This window comes from Rhododendron vialii, chromosome 1a (genome assembly GCF_030253575.1).
Source record: "Rhododendron vialii isolate Sample 1 chromosome 1a, ASM3025357v1".
Classification (NCBI taxonomy): Eukaryota; Viridiplantae; Streptophyta; class Magnoliopsida; order Ericales; family Ericaceae; genus Rhododendron; species Rhododendron vialii.
In genome coordinates this window covers 37,442,392-37,458,438 of record NC_080557.1, presented here as the reverse complement: position 1 = coordinate 37,458,438, position 16,047 = coordinate 37,442,392, and the positions used below count along the sequence as shown (strand labels likewise).

The 16,047-nt window shown below is 37.7% G+C and overlaps 1 protein-coding gene and 1 long non-coding RNA gene across 5 annotated transcripts; one reads left to right on the top strand and one right to left on the bottom strand.

Annotated features, from left to right (window-relative positions):
• Nucleotides 1-602: 602 nt before the first annotated feature.
• LOC131298716 (uncharacterized) lies at nt 603-4,137 on the bottom strand. 2 transcript variants are annotated; one of them, XR_009190532.1, is made up of 4 exons: nt 3,928-4,137; nt 3,631-3,822; nt 2,747-3,509; nt 603-876 (listed from the first exon to the last, which is right to left on the bottom strand). It is a non-coding gene; the product is annotated as an uncharacterized LOC131298716 (long non-coding RNA). The 2 variants fall into 2 exon arrangements; XR_009190531.1 differs by having other exon boundaries at nt 2,747-4,134.
• A 2,956-nt stretch (nt 4,138-7,093) lies between these two features.
• Nucleotides 7,094-14,609, top strand: LOC131298552 (signal peptide peptidase-like). 3 transcript variants are annotated; one of them, XM_058324101.1, is made up of 12 exons: nt 7,094-7,452; nt 7,691-7,810; nt 9,714-9,829; nt 9,944-10,095; nt 10,208-10,293; nt 10,940-11,067; nt 11,251-11,301; nt 12,072-12,158; nt 12,254-12,323; nt 12,800-12,936; nt 13,116-13,193; nt 14,335-14,609. In XM_058324101.1, exons 2-12 carry the CDS (start codon nt 7,771-7,773, stop codon nt 14,410-14,412), a joined length of 1,023 nt encoding a protein of 340 aa, XP_058180084.1. In that variant the 5' UTR covers nt 7,094-7,452; nt 7,691-7,770; the 3' UTR covers nt 14,413-14,609. The 3 variants fall into 3 exon arrangements, with proteins under 3 accessions (XP_058180084.1, XP_058180129.1, XP_058180042.1); XM_058324146.1 differs by having other exon boundaries at nt 7,387-7,452; nt 7,698-7,810; XM_058324059.1 differs by having other exon boundaries at nt 7,408-7,611; nt 7,698-7,810.
• Nucleotides 14,610-16,047: the final 1,438 nt, after the last annotated feature.

Sequence of the window (16,047 nt, the reverse complement as noted above, 5' to 3'; positions counted from 1 at the left end):
AAAAGATTTTTAGTTATGACAGAGTGTTCGGACCCGCTTGTGTGCACTCCGACAGAGGCGGCTCTATTTTGAGCCTTCCATGGTCAATTGAACACCCAAACATTTTTTTTTTTTTTTTGCTTAGAATACATGTAAAAATCATGAGCTAACCTTTTTTGAACACCCAATTTAAATATCAATGAACACTCAATTCAATCTTGAACACTTGACCCAAAAAGAATTGAACACCCAACTCAAAACCCGTTGAACACTCAATCGTTACCCAATTACAACCCCTCAATCCACATAATTCATATTTGAACACCTAACACATTAATTACTTCAAATAAAATTCATAATCATAATAAAGAAAGAGAAAAAGAAGCATCTATTGGTATAAGCACTGTGCTCTGCGTTCTCTCCACCTTTATCGTCGATAATCTAAATATGTTAATTTCGCATTCATGAAAATAATTACTTTAAGTTTTTTTTTTGTCTTATTAGCTAATAGAATTACGCACAAAGAAATCAACTACATTGCGAACCCCATTAACTTGAATAAGATTCCTTCGAATTTAAGACTACGATAGAAAATTAAATCATCTCCTGGGGTATGCCCCTTGTAGGCTGTCACGCCCTCAATTTTTAACATAAATAACAATACCATTTTAAATACAAATCCTCACAATAGTACATACGGTACCCCAAATTACAACATAACATACAGTTTCTAAATCTCACAATTTTGTCAACTATATAATACAGTATTTCAAATTAGAGAAAATAGTACAATACAGTTTGATTTACAAAGGAAAGACAAGTTCTTCAGAAAATAACTTTAGCCTGTGATGTCTGCATGCACTTCACAACCTCCAAGACTGTGTCCATGTAGTGTACCTGAAAATGGTAGGTTGAGCTACACTAGCCCAGTAGAGAAATCTATACTCAAACTATGTGAAAATGAGACGAAGTATGCACAAAGAGTGAAAGAATTCGATAAGTGAACATGAGAAACACGAGTTTATCACAACGAAAGACAGACTACGGCCAAAGAGTTCCAAACAACTTGTAAGTATTCCTAACCGTTCACATGTCATGTAGAAGTATTATTAAAATCACATCAATCAAACGTACTCACAATAGGTTCGCAACCATTTCGACACTTCTCATAATCTCAACCACTCCGCATTTCCACCCCTTGCGTTGCAGTTTGCATTTCCACCCCTTGCGTTGCAGTCAACATCACCCATTATTTGGGTCTCTGCACTACCACCCTTTGCGTTGCAGTCTGCATTTCCACCACTTGCGTTGCAGTCGCTTCCTCATTCAAATCCTCAATTACAACCATTCAAATCCCAACAATCATACAACTCATTCAACAAACACTTCTCTAATCTCATGACACAATAAGGCACGTCAATCAAACTGATTTATAGGTCAAACACGCATTGACAATCACATTTCAAAGTATTCCAAACAATCAATCATAAAAGAACATCGACTGACAAATCAGTACACGCCTTTCTCTCTTAGTACAGCACAATATCGTACTGACTCCATAGCGACTCTACAACATACTACTTACTAATATTGATTACTTTGATCTCGTGAAACGAGCGCCAAAAGAGTTTGAAGGATAAGTGAATCATGCGGACACGGATTACTATGCTACCACTCGGATCACTAGAAAAGCTCACGTCTACCAACTATACTTCCCACAACGTCTCACTTAGCCTTCGGTACTCCTAAACAACCTTAAATCACATATTCCATTTACAACAACACTAAGATTACGCTCAATGGGCATCGAAGGAATTTGAATGATCATTAACTCATAGGAACTCAAGTAATCAAACTTAGGGATGGTTTAACAATGTTTAAAATGTGTTAGAAGTGATTGAGAGTCAAAACAGACAAAAGAGAATCAACGGACCAAAACTGTCCCAGAGAGCAGTCAGTGTTCGACAATTCATTAAAAATTCCACATTCAATATTTTTCAATAATTCCAACGCCAAAGGATCACAAACTTACCAATTTTTAAAACCCATAAGGACCCACAACCAATAGCGTCATTTAGCTATAACAAACGATGAAAAACCCGCAGCCCTGTACGCTGCCCAAATTTCCAGATTTCAGTTCAATCTTCTAAAAATCACTATATATCGAGTTCTTAATATTTTTGAGTGATTCCAGTCCCAATAGTCGGGCGATTGAATGAACTTTGAAAGACGCAAAGGAACCCAAGTCAAATCTGCACTCCAAGGGTGGTTAAACAGGGGTTTACCGAGGCTACACGAATCTGCCTGACAGATTGATATACCTCCACTCAATCGATCATAACTTTTTGTGTACTAAGAGTTTTAAGACGATTCCAGTGGCAAATGAAAGCTGACTTCAAGATCTTCGAACCGATATGAAGTTTGCATAAAACGGACATCGGACGAGGAAGTTATGGCCGTTCGAAGTGGGCTGAAACCCAGAAAACGAGACAGATTGCAGACCAGTATTCTAGATATCACCATAAATTCAATTCTCAACGGTTTTGAGTGATTTCAGCGGCATTAGAACGGGCTCTAAGTCTACTCTATTTCATACGAAGGAACCAAAATTCAATCATGAGTTTAAGAAGGCGTAAAACCCCAAAAACAAAGACCCTGTTTCTGTAGAAATTCGGAAATGGAACAAACAACCTCAAACAACGAAACAAAGCACGATCTAGGTACATAAACACCGTTTAAACGCATAACAAGAGTAAGAGATCCCTACCTCATGGGTTTTGAGCAAAACCCGAACCTTTGACCAAGTCAACCAAGCTCCCACGCGGTCCGATCATGATTTTTCTTGGATATTCGGAAAGCCCATGCGCCGTATAACAATTTTAATTCTTGAACTTTGTTCGAAACCACGTTCTAAATAGATGCAATCGAGGAGAGAGTTTTCGGAGGAGAAGAGGAGAGAGAGACTGCCGAGAGAGTGAGAAAGGGAGGAAATGGTTCTCCTGGGGAAATTGTAGAAGTGGGGAGCAATCCCCCGCTTCTCGCACCACACTCACACGTGCACCCTTCACACAATTACCCTTATATTTTCCAACGAAGACGTCACACCGAATATCCGCACTGTCTATCTTGACGGGCTATACATTAACAAAAAAAACAAAAAAAATATATATAGCCTAAAAAAAAGAAAATAATACGAGTCTCTACATAGGCTGTACATTCGGTTAACCTCTTTTAATTTCAAGCTAATTTACCAAAAAAAAAAAAAAATCATCATGTCAACCTAAAGAACAACATATTTTGAGAAGTTCAGTGTAACGCCCCGCTATTTTCTATAAATAAACTCCAAAATACACTACATTTCAAACACTTCTAAGCTCCTAATTTCACCATAAATAAATTACATTACCAAAATAACTTAAGTTGTCTTCTAAATAGTCTTCTAGATGCTCCAAAATTATCAAATCTTCCAAGACCTCTTCAACTTAATCCTTATATGCTCCGACTCAATTTCCACTAATCCGGTTCCGCACCTGAAAAAGAAATTATTCGGGAAGTATACGATACAACAGAATAATAATCTTATATTCAAGTGGAATTAATAAGCGATAATCGACCACCAAGTCGAAACAACAATCACAAAGGACCTCATACCATGTCCTCCTCAGTACATAATCAGTGACCCTCTCCCAATACCTTCCTTACCGAGTCATCCTCGACCCATTCTGGCTATTGGATAGGCTATTGGTGCATGAATTCACTCGATCCCTGTACTAAACAGTTCTATAGTACTCAGCCAACAACTTTATCATATTCGATACTAATTATTCCACTTTCCAATGATATCTACAAGATTGAACAAATATCACGAGATAATCAAAAAGAGTACAAAAATGAGAGTAAAGAAAGAATTTCGGAAGTGGGAAGCATATCGTATACTCTCCGGATTACCTCAAAATATGCCCAGCTGTTATGTCTACGAATCAATGCCTTAAAACATTTTTCCATCTTCCGACTAAATACACCACTAGCCCACCAATCCAAAACATCACTAGCTATTTAGAAAATAAACTCTCAATTTTTTTTCTCTTTTAACTCTCTCTCTCTCTCTCTCTCTCTCTCTTTAACTAAAAATTGAAAATGAGAAGTGAGGTGTGATGTGTGAAGTAGAGGGGAGGGGAGAAGCCTATTTATACTAATGGGAGGAGAATTTAAATCATATCTTATAAAAACTAATAATATCTAAATCAAATCATATATAATCTAAGAAAATCCAACTATATCTAATAATATCTAATCTAATCAAATCTTATATAATCTTATATAATCTAACAATATCTAACAAAATCTTTAATCAAATATAATAAAATCCAATCTAATCTTATCCTAGATTTTTAGAATCATGAACCTAAAGCTAGGGTTCTACAATAGTTGGGTACAATGATATCAATGTTTAAGATATGGAAAAAAATCCTATGATATCAAAGGGTTTTTAATGGCTAGCTGCTAGAGTTAAATTATAATAATAAAAACACTTTAATAAATGATAAAATAATTTTTAGTAAAAAAATTATAATAAAATATTTAATTAAAATAATGACTTGAAAATTCGGGTCGTTACATTCAGTCCCAACATACTTGCTACAGTTTCTTTCAAAAAGGTTTTAGTAGATTAATACACCGATTAAACATTGGCACAAAATTCGTGAAAAAAAAAAAAACATTGGCACAAAATACAAGATCTCATCCAGGACAGCTATAAAAAAAATTTCCTCCTCCATTATCAAAACAATAGTATTTACTATGCAATACGACAACTTTCAAAAATAATAAATTTTTTTTTTGAAAAAACAAGTATATATTTTTAAATTATCATTTTCGCCTTGTAATTAATTTTTTTTAGAATAAAGGTTAGTATTTTTTTGACCGCATGCACTATTTATAGTTCTATATATGACTTTTCGTACTTATATTATTGGTTAATAGATCAGCCAGTAGAGTTAAAGTAATTTTTGAATACCCTATTACAAATTTTTGGAGCCGACACTACACTCCGATGTATTTGGAATTCTAAAGTTATCCAATTTTAATTATGAGTTCCAATCAAAAAATTTTACTTTTCCAATTTCTCTCGTCGAGATAAATCAATAAGTCATAAAAGTTTGACACAAAATAAACAAATGCAAAAAAAATCAAATAAAGACAAAAAAAATTACTTGATTTATTGGACCTCCAATAAAAAAAATTTACTTTTATTTCCCTTTTTCTTTTTTGGAGAGAGAGTAATAAAGAAATAGAAAAGCTTGTGAATAGGTTTCCGTATAGTTACCGAACCATTTCATCAAAATCATTTTACCTTCTATTTTATCTCCTCTGCTACAGCTTGTTTTTGTGTGTTTACCTTCTGTAAAATGGCTATATAGCCAATTTACCCCACCTGATGTACTTGCTCTATAAAGCAACCGATGATTATATACTCCCTCCGTCCCGAAAAGAATGATAATTTTTGAAATTCGTGTCATTTTTTATCGCTTATATCTTTCAATTTTATAATATTTTTCATGAGTTTGAAAACTTTGTATAATAAAACTAATCGAAAACTATCAAACAAGATCCATATTGTATATTTTTTAAGATCCATATTGAAAGATATAATGAATTGAAATTGGCACGGATATCAAAAATTGACATCAAATTTGGGACGGATGGAGAATCAAGTTTCTTTTAATAGGAGATCCCTCGTTTTGTTTTGTTTTGTTTTTTTTTGTCAGCTCGTTTAAACGCTAAAATGCGGGCTTCTTTTACCGTTGGATCTCATTCCGCTTCGAAACCAATGTGTGGGGCCTATAGAATTTAAATATATTTTACGATTTTTACCATGGAAAATGCTATGTACTCCGAAAAAGTACCCAGAAATTATTCCGAATTTGAAAATCGAGGGTTCAAATTGACTTTAAGTGAATCTGGACCATTGATTTTCAAAGTCGGGATAATTTATGGGTACTCTTTCGGGGTACCTAACGCTCCTCTTTTACCATTTGGTTGAAAAAAGTCGGAAGATACTTCCGGAGCTGACATGGTCATCTTTGATTGGATATGCAGGCTCACCAGATCTGGCCCCAATTGATAGAAACCAAATCTCCACGTCACCAGCACCTTTGTGGCCCCCCGTTGCGGTGTCGGTAACTGTCCCACTCCCCATTAATCTTCAGTTAAACCCCTCCCCCTCTCTCTCTCTCTCTCTCTCTCTCTCTCTCCACGTCACCACCACCTTTGTGGCCCCCGTTGCGGTGTTGTTAACTGTCCCACTCTCCATTAATCTTCAGTTAAACCCTCTCTCTCTCTCCACGTCACCACCGCCTTTGTGGCTCCCGTTGCGGTGTGGTTAACTGTCCTACTCCCCATTAATCTTCAGGTAAACCCCCTCTCTCTCTCCCTCCACGTCAACACAGCCTTTGTGGCCCCCGTTGCGGTGTGGTTAACTGTCTCATTCCCCATTAATCTTCAGGTAAACCCTCTCTCTCTCTCTCTCTCTCCAAGTCACCACAGCCTTTGTGGCCCCCGTTGCGGTGTGGTTAACTGTCCCACTCCCCATTAATCTTCAAGTAAACTCTCTCTCTCTCTCTCTCTCTCTCTCTCTCTCTCTCTCTCTCTCTCTCCACGTCACCGCCGCCTTTATGGCCCCCATTGCGGTGTGGTTAACTGTCCCACTCCCCATTAATCTTCAGGTAAATCCTCTCTCTATCTCTCTCTCTCTCTCCACGTCACCACCACCTTTGTGGCCCCCGTAGCAGTGTGGTTAACTGTCACACTCCCCATTAATCTTCAGTTAAACCCCCCCTCTCTTTCTCTCTCCACGTCACCACCACCTTTGTGGCCCCCGTTGCGGTGTCATTAACTGTCCCACTCCCCATTAATCTTCAAGTAAACCCCCCCTCTCTCTCTCTCCACATCACCACCGCCTTTGTGGCCCCCGTTGCGGTGTGTTTAACTCTTTCACTCCCCATTAATCTTCAGTTAAACCCTCTCTCTCTCTCTCTCTCTCTCTCTCTCCACGTCACCATCACCTTTGTGCTGTTGTGGTGTCGTTAACTGTCCCACTCCCCCATTAATCTCTAGTTAAGGGGGTGTTTCACTTTTTGGAAAAAGAACTTTTTAGAAAAAAAATGTAATTTTAAATTCAAAAATTATGTGTTTATGCAAATAATTTTTCTACCAATATAGATTTTGTTTGATAGATCTCATTAAGATATTTTAAACGGTATGAAAAAAATTGAAAAAATATTTTTATTTTTATTATATTTAAATTTAAAATTACCTTTTTTTTTTTCAAAAAGTTCTATTTTTTTGAAAGTGGAACATTACCTAGACGAGTGTACCTAGACCCTCTCCCTCTCTCAAAATTCCGATCTGTACGTCCGTCGAGCATTAGAGAGAGAGAGGAAGGAACTCAAACTATTTCTCTCTCCTCCTCCGGTACGTCAGCTCCTTGATACACTCGCCCCGTTCCAATTTCGCTACTCGATCGTTCTACGTATTAGGGTTCTTTTACTCGATTTGAGATTTACGCGTTTTCGTGATTAGATTGTCTCCTAATGATCAGTCTATCACAATTATGATGATTATCGCAATTGGGTACCTTTTTGTTTTTTTTGTTGAAGATTTCAATTTTTTTCATAACCCATTTTTTACTCCATTCACGCGTCATTTGTAGTTTGCAGTCTGTGCGATAACGGTAGCAGGCGTTACATTGAGAAAAGTAAAAATCTTGCGCCAAAAGCGACAGTTTTTAAGATGAAGAACAGAGAGCGTGCTGCTAACATTGCTCTAGCAGGTGTGTATCAGTCAAATTGCAGTCTGTTTTTATTTTTTAAACTTATTTACTCCATTGATTTTGTACGAAATGTATGGACCCTGCAAAAATATATGGTGGTAAGGGGTGTTGGGTACCAGTGCCCTAAGACCGCTTCAAGTGGGGTCCCACTAACGGACGGGGGTTTGGTCCTAGGATTAATCGAGGTGCGTGGAAGCTGTCCGGACACCTGGTTATTAAAAAAGAAAAAATTATGTGGTGGTAAGGGGGTGTTGGGTACCAAGTGGCGGTGTCCTTAGACTGCTTCAAGTGGGACCCCGCTGGTGGACGGTGGGTATGCTCCCTAGGATTAAGGTGATGCGGACACCTGGTTATAAAAAAATGGAAAAACGATGCCTTTCGCTAGGTACCACATGTCTAGATAATCACAGTTGTCTTTGCTCCAAGCACTGTCAAAACATTTAGGAAACAAACTATCCCGCGTAAGGGGGGAAGAGGCATGTTGGAGTAACATTTACATGATCACTGCATGAAGGCATAGTTCAGGATATTTTGAATTTATACCTTGCACTGACAGTCTTTTTGGTAGCAAGTAACAGTGGTTACTCTCATGATGAACTTCTTTCAAGCTAAATGCTAAGGCTGGAAACATAGATATTCTATAGTTTGTATAAACTTGTATTGATCAGAGAAACTGAAAAGACCTAAATTAGAAAATTATGCGTGCTAGAGTGCTAGTTAAGGAGAACAAGTAGTTTGAGGAACGAGGGAATTACATTGTATCTCTTTATGATTCGAGTCATTCTCTGAACTTCAGTTTAGGAGGACCTATAGCTTTACTAGTAGTGATAATTACAGATTTTTTGCAAGACCAGAACAGCAAGCTATAGGAGCTGTGAAGTAGATGAAATTGGGAGAGGTTGAAGGATCAAATAGAATTTCTACAGAATTTTGGAAGCGTTTGAGGGATGAAAGGTAGAAAAAGTAGTTTGGTTGTTGACTGATAATTTTAAGGTCTTGAATTTTAAGAAAATTCCCTATGAATGGAAGAAAAAGCATGTTAGATCCAATATTTGTGAAAAGGATGGTACTTGAAGTTGCACTAATAGTTGTCGGATTTTTGTTGCAAGTCATACTATCAAATCTGTGTGTAACTGTACCACCTACCAACCTTTGATCAATTTGACAGCATTTTCGGAGTTGGATGGAATATGGACTTGATTCCTAGTTTCCTAAAGCACAATAGTCATTCGTCTGTAAATTGCCCAAAGTTCTGCCGCAAGACAAGTCTTGTTACATCTTTCCGAAGAATGCCTTGATACAGTAGATCTATCATCTCGAAGCAGCTCCACCAAACCCAGTTGGACCCAATTTCCGTTTCGACTTCCAGATCCATATTCAGCTTCCAATTCTCTGCAAAGCCAATTAATAAACCTGCTTTGTCTTAAGTTCTTAACCTGTAAGAACTGGGAGTCTGAAAGGCTTCTTACCTCCTGAACTTGGTTCCTGATGCTTCTAACACCTCCTGATCATTCAAACATAAACAATTGCACCCGTATTGTTGTTTATAGCTTTCCCATCTTTCCATTAAAAATGACACAAAGGATAATCACAGGATGTATTATCTGCAGTAGAGCCAACTCTTTTGAGATTCCAAATTTCCCAGTGCTTGTACAGCTCCCAGTGCTTGTACAGCTCATCTCTAAACCCTGCAAAAATCCATGAAATATTCCAATTGTAAAGGTCTTTAGGAATCCTAAAGACGTGACTTGTACTTTCCAGTGTCTGTCTTACTGGTGTATCAGTTCCTAACAATTATGTGCCAATGACTCGTGATGCTTTTATGGTTATAGGGTATTCACTTCATGTTCCACACTTTTGGAGCAACCAACTTTTGATTTGTTGTCATCATTTTGGCCTGCAGGTTTAACTTTGGCACCACTGGTTCTGAAGGTAGATCCAAATTTAAATGTCATTTTGACTGCTTGCCTCGCAGTTTATGTGGGTTGCTACCGTTCCATCAAATCAACTCCTCCTTCAGTAAGTACGGCAGGCAATCTGTTGCACCATGTCTTCGTTTTCTATATTATGTGCTCTAAAGTCTAAACAAAGGGGTTTAACCTTGCTTCAAATGTGACGTCTTTATTATTGCAGGAGACAATGTCTAATGAACATGCTATGCGGTTCCCTTTGGTCGGGAGTGTGATGCTGTTATCACTATTCCTACTCTTTAAGTTTGTGTCGAAGGACTTGGTTAATGCTGTTTTGACATGCTACTTCTTTGTACTCGGGATTGTCGCTCTTTCGTATGTTCCTTCCGTATGGGTCATTCTATTATGCTTAATACTTGTTGCCGATTGATGGTTTGGAGTGATTCTGCACTATTTACTGATCTTTTGTCCTTTTCATACTTTACAGAGCGACACTTTTACCTGCAATCAGACGTTTTCTGCCAAAGCAGTGGAACGAGGACCTTATAATCTGGCGATTTCCGTATTTTCGTTGTATGTGGTTCCTCCATTTTCCCTTGTTGAGTGTTTAATGTCAATTGTCATTTCTCTTTCTACACCTTCAAGATGCAAAATTGGCATGGATGACTTTCTTCCCTGTGCAAAGAGGCTAACATATGCATGTGCTATGTTCCTGTAGAAAGCTTCTCCAATCCTCCTCCTTCTGTAGTTCAGTTTTGTATATCTCTTTATGTGCTCTCTCTCTCATTAAGTGAAACTGATGGTTGCTGCTCATTAAGTGAAACTGAATTAGGAAACGGTACCTCTTTTTGTTTGGTTTCTGTCCTCCTTCATAGAGTAACATTGACTTTCTCAATGCCCTCTATCAACTTGTACAAACATCCAGTTTTGTCGTTCTGAAGCTCTATATGCCGGCCATTTCTGACAATATATGCACGTCACTGAACTTGTTGACTTGAGTTATGGTTTCCCTTGTTGAATATGTATCTTATCATTGTAATAAAAGCAATCTTTTAGTTTCTCATTGTCTTGTCCTCAACACGGTGCGGTTGGCATGATATATAACTCAACATTCAAGTAAATGGAATATTTAGTTTTCTGCTTTCCGATATGGTACAGTTGACATTAGTTTGCATATGGCATGCAGATTGATGTTTTTCCTTGCACATTTCTTCCACAGCTTTGGAGGTTGAGTTTACAAGGTCTCAGATCATTGCTGCAATACCTGGAACTTTCTTCTGTGCATGGTATGCATCACAGAAGCATTGGCTGGCAAACAATATATTAGGCCTTGCATTCTGCATTCAGGTTTGGTAGCATCATTCTCAAAGGGAAAGCCTTCTCTAACATGCTTGTATTTCTTTAATTCGTCAAATACAAAAAAATGTTTTATTTTTTGCACAACTTGTTTCTTTTTGGTGAGCTCCATTTGTTTGTTGGCATAATTTAAAGGCGCATGGTTTACCTGATTTTATACTCTTCATTTTGCAGGGCATAGAAATGCTTTCGTTGGGTTCATTTAAGACTGGTGCCATCCTTTTGGTATGGAATACAATCTATTGATTTGGTTATTTAGTTTTCAGATGGTTGTTCAAATGGATTGAGACAGCTGAGTCGTGTATTTTTAGATTTGGATTTGTCTTCCAGCACCCCAATATATGTAGCAACATCATGACTTTTGACATTTTATATTGACCATGTAAGAGTGTTTCTCCTGTAACTAAACCAAAAATGTCATTGAGTTCTGCAAACCACTTTCAAGTATACATTTTCCATTTTTATCTTGAGGTGGGAATTGACTTTTCTAAAACCTTCACATCTTGGAGTTCTTTCTGGTTCCTCCAAGTCTAAGCCTTTGTCTGAAGACCTGCCAAAGAAAGTAGCTTTAGAATGGGCAGCATCCTCTATGTAGGTAATGGTTTCCAAAAGATTGAGACTGTTTGGAAAGAAGTAGAGTATCGCTGGGTCTTTGACAAATTTTGATTTATTTCATTATGGCATTTCAATTTTTGTGGAGACTTTCTGTTTCGTGCGCGTATTTGTGGAAGGTTGATTGTCCATAATGGAAGAGAATATACATATGACCTTGGCTGGTCTTTGTTATTGTGGTTTGCAAATTAAATTAGTCCCTTTGTTTCGAAGTTTATCTTCTTTTTTTATCCCCATCCTTCCCTTTACCTTTTGGCACAAAACCTCTTCAGCTGATAACCTTGTAGAAGTTAGAGTTCCATTCGTATTCTGCTGATAACTTTAAGATATTTTCTCTTGGTAGTTCCTTATTCTGATTCTTTTCCTGCTGAAATAAACTGCAGGGTGGACTTTTTGTATATGATATTTTCTGGGTTTTCTTTACTCCTGTGATGGTTAGCGTTGCAAAATCTTTCGATGCTCCTATTAAGGTCAGTTTCTTGATTGGTACCATTTGTATTTTTATACTATTTTCAATCACCTTGATCTTTATATTCTGATTATGACGGGTTTTAATTCTCTGCAGCTTTTATTCCCCACTGCCGATTCGGCACGTCCATTTTCGATGCTTGGACTTGGGGATATAGTGATTCCAGGTGTGGTGTTCAAACGAAATTTAAAATTCTATTTTCCTGAATGTTTGACATAAATAGTTGTTGGTGTTCTTGCTACCTGCTACAACTTAAAGAGTGGTGTCAGGTTCTTTGAAGACCGGGTAGCTTTCCCCTTGCAACTAATTTCACCTTCTTTTTCCAGAAAGTTGGGCAGCTCTTTAAATCTGGATTATTGTATATGCAACTATTATTTGGCCTTATCATATGCTTAAACACTGGGATCAGTGGTTTAGCCTGCTTGACTCATGCGTGGAGTACACGCACCTCTCTCTCTCTCTCTCTCTCTCTCTCTCTCTCTCTCTCTCTCTCTCTCTGTGCCAGAAAATCTTGGATGTTAACCATATCACTGATCAAATGGTTTTTATAGGTGCTAATAATGTAAATCATCAATATATGTGCCGGTGTCATGACAACTTAAAGTGGTTCTTTTTTAATGTTTTGCCTGTGTCTTGTTTTAGGTATTTTTGTCGCATTGGCCTTGCGGTTCGATGTGTCCAGGGGGAAAGAGAGCCAGTATTTCAATAGTGCTTTTCTGGGATATACCTTTGGTTTAGTCCTTACAATTATTGTCATGAATTGGTTCCAAGCTGCACAGGTGCATCTTGATCTTTTTGCTGCATCGTTTTTTTCTTCCTGAAGATACAAAATAATGTGTGTATATGGCAAACCAAGCCATTAAAGATATAACCCAGTCCATTCTTTAGCAGAATCAGACTCTATGCTATGTCTTTGACAGTTCTTCTGCCTAATTTTAATCTTCCATATCACCTTCAGCCTGCACTGCTATACATAGTACCAGCTGTTGTTGGATTTTTGGCAGCTCATTGCATATGGAATGGTGATGTAAAACAGGTTCGTCCGTATTCCAAAGCCCCTCGTATCATGGTTTTTGTTCTGTTGTCCCAACTTTTAGTCACTATTCCGGTGGAAGTGTGCTTTTGGACTGCTTTATCAACCTGCACATTAATCTTGCTAGTATTTGCACTTGAAATTACTAGTTTATGTCTCCCTGGGACCTGGCGCCCTCAAGCACACAGTTCTTCTTGTTTGGTTATGACAGTACAAACTGTTATGCCAGTTCAAAATTTTCCTCCAAGCTGCGATTTTCCGGAGAATCCGGACAACATTTTGTCCACTTTTGCAACCGAGTTCTTAGGTATTTTGGTGATTAGTGGTTGTGACCTAGTGCAGTTGGAAATTCTATCTACGACCAGCTTAGTATTAGTGGACAGTGGATAGCAAAATGTGTAATTAGCAACCCTTGGGGCCAACGTAGTACATGATGTGGACTGTGGAACCCTTGGGTGCTTCAGAAAACCTGCCTGCTCTTTTTAGCTTGAAAAAGGGCTTTTGTGTGGCAAAAACGCAAAGAAAGTGGTAGTTGCCTGTCTCTATCAGAAACATTCAAAGGCAATTTAGCATCTCAAAATGCTATGCTGCTCCCAGTGCCAAAGAAATGAAGGGTTTGCGGTAGGTAGACAGTTGACTCGAAATTTATAGTGGCGTATTGACATCATGATTTCCCCATTGGGAAAACGGACCCATGGACCGAGGAGTTCTAAAAAATTGAGAGTTAGCGGTTTTCTAGTCACCCTGAAAGGCATCTGCATTGCAGAAATCCTTTTAGCGTTGTGTTTGGATCAAGGGTTCCTGGAGGGATTTGAAGGAAAGGAAAATTATGAAAAACCAAAGAACAAACTTCTCTGGCTTATTTGTTCGTATATCTGCGCCTTGCCTTCCAAAATTCCTACGCACATCAATGATCCAAACACGGATGATCCAAACACAGCCGAATCAGCTCAAAGTTAATTTGATTTATGTAGTTCATAAAGCTACTTTCAGATCAATTGTAGAACTTGATTAGTATCAAAAAGTTTTTTTTTTTTTTTTTTTCGAGTTGTTATGTAGTATTTGAACATAGAAACATATTTTACTTGTGTGCTTGTTACTTGGCTGGATTCTTTATTGACTTCTCTCTGTTCATCACTTGTAGCTGTTGGAGTTTGATGAATCTAAGACTGCTACTATATCTGAAGATGGTGATTCCACATCAAGCAAGAAAGTGGAGTGAGGTGAAACCCTTACAAACACAAACCACAGCCGCGGCCAGAAAAGCCTTAAAGCTCGGTCATACTAACTTGTAACAATATTTTCTTTTTGAGAATTTTTTTTGGGAGTTTTTTCTTTTTTTTTGAGGATTATTAAGCCCCTTAAACAATTCAAATGATCTATTTCTCCGTGTTTTAGTACACAATTTTCCCCTGTTCAGTGCTGTTTCTTTCCATGTGGTCTGGGCTTAAACACTTCACTCCCTGATCTTGAAAAATATCGCTTCACCCCTTGTTATTTTAAAATTTTTGCAATTGACCTCGCTACAATTACAAATTCCTTCCAAATTTGTGGATGTTTTCGCAAGCTCCTATTTTTTTCCGAGCAAACCAAATCATCCCAATATTATACAAACCAAACCATCCTATTTTTGCAATTGACCTGCATATTCACATAAATAAAGCCAGTCCAAGGGAACGCTTTCTCTTTGCTTTCTGGTGGAAGTGGTGGTTGTGGTTATTTGGTCGCGTGGTTGCATTGTAAACCAAAATAGTATTCTACAACCGTCAATTTGCAGACGCCTCAGCTTTCAGGAGGATGGCCCAATGAGCTTTTGCTTTAGGAACCTGACTATTTACACAGATTTTCTGTGCATACATCGCAATGTGGGCACAGATCATTCAGAAAAATCTGAAAAGTTAGAACATTGGAAGGTTTGTGTTACTAATTTAGGACGCCGAGTCCCTGCCGTGCTCAATTCTAGCTGCAAGCTGCAGCTCCTAGAAACGCCGTCGTGTTGGGGGCACCTCCAAGAACAATCTTTAATTCCACTTAGTCGTAGGATACACATGGTTGTGAGGCCCACTTAGGAATCCCACACAAGTAATCTAAACTGTTCAGTAATTGTAAAATAATCATTTAAGTGGTTTTGAAAAAAAAATATCAACCCAATCGGATAATTGTAAGTAATTGTCCTAATTTGGTTCAAAATTCAGGACCATAAAATCTGAAAGAATCTTGAAGAAAAGTTAGACAATTATGTACTATGTATTTTCTTAATCTAAACTGCGCAGGTTGTAGGGCTTGTTGAGAAGAGTATATATTACAGTAGATAAATTATCTTGATCAGATATCTAGGTATCAAAATAATTTGTATTTTGTAAATAATTTTTGCAGTGTGCATGTAGTTGTGTCTAGATGGTCTAGATGATTGGTAGTAGTTATTTTCATTTTAGTTGTTTTACGTGATGAAATCGCTTGTAATGCCTTCGGCCTTAATATATCTAATTTTATTTATATATATATATACGGGGTGATTCCGGGGACACCCAAAAAAACACCTCATAGTTCTCGATTAAATTTTGATGATCCGAGCCGCTCAATGTGATCAGAACGTGATTTTAAGGGTACCCATGAGAAATCAGCAAAAAAAATGACCGGGAAGGGCTTGATCCGAATAGTTTCGAACAATTTTTTATTGAACAGTTCAAATAAAAACTGCACAAATCAAGCCTCTCCCGGTCATTTTTTTGTTAATTTCTTGTGGGCACCCTTAAAATCACATTCTGCACACATTGAACGGTTCGGATCATAAAATTTGATCGGGAACTATGATATTGAGATTTGAGGTGTTTTTTTAGGTGTTTTTTTGGGTGTC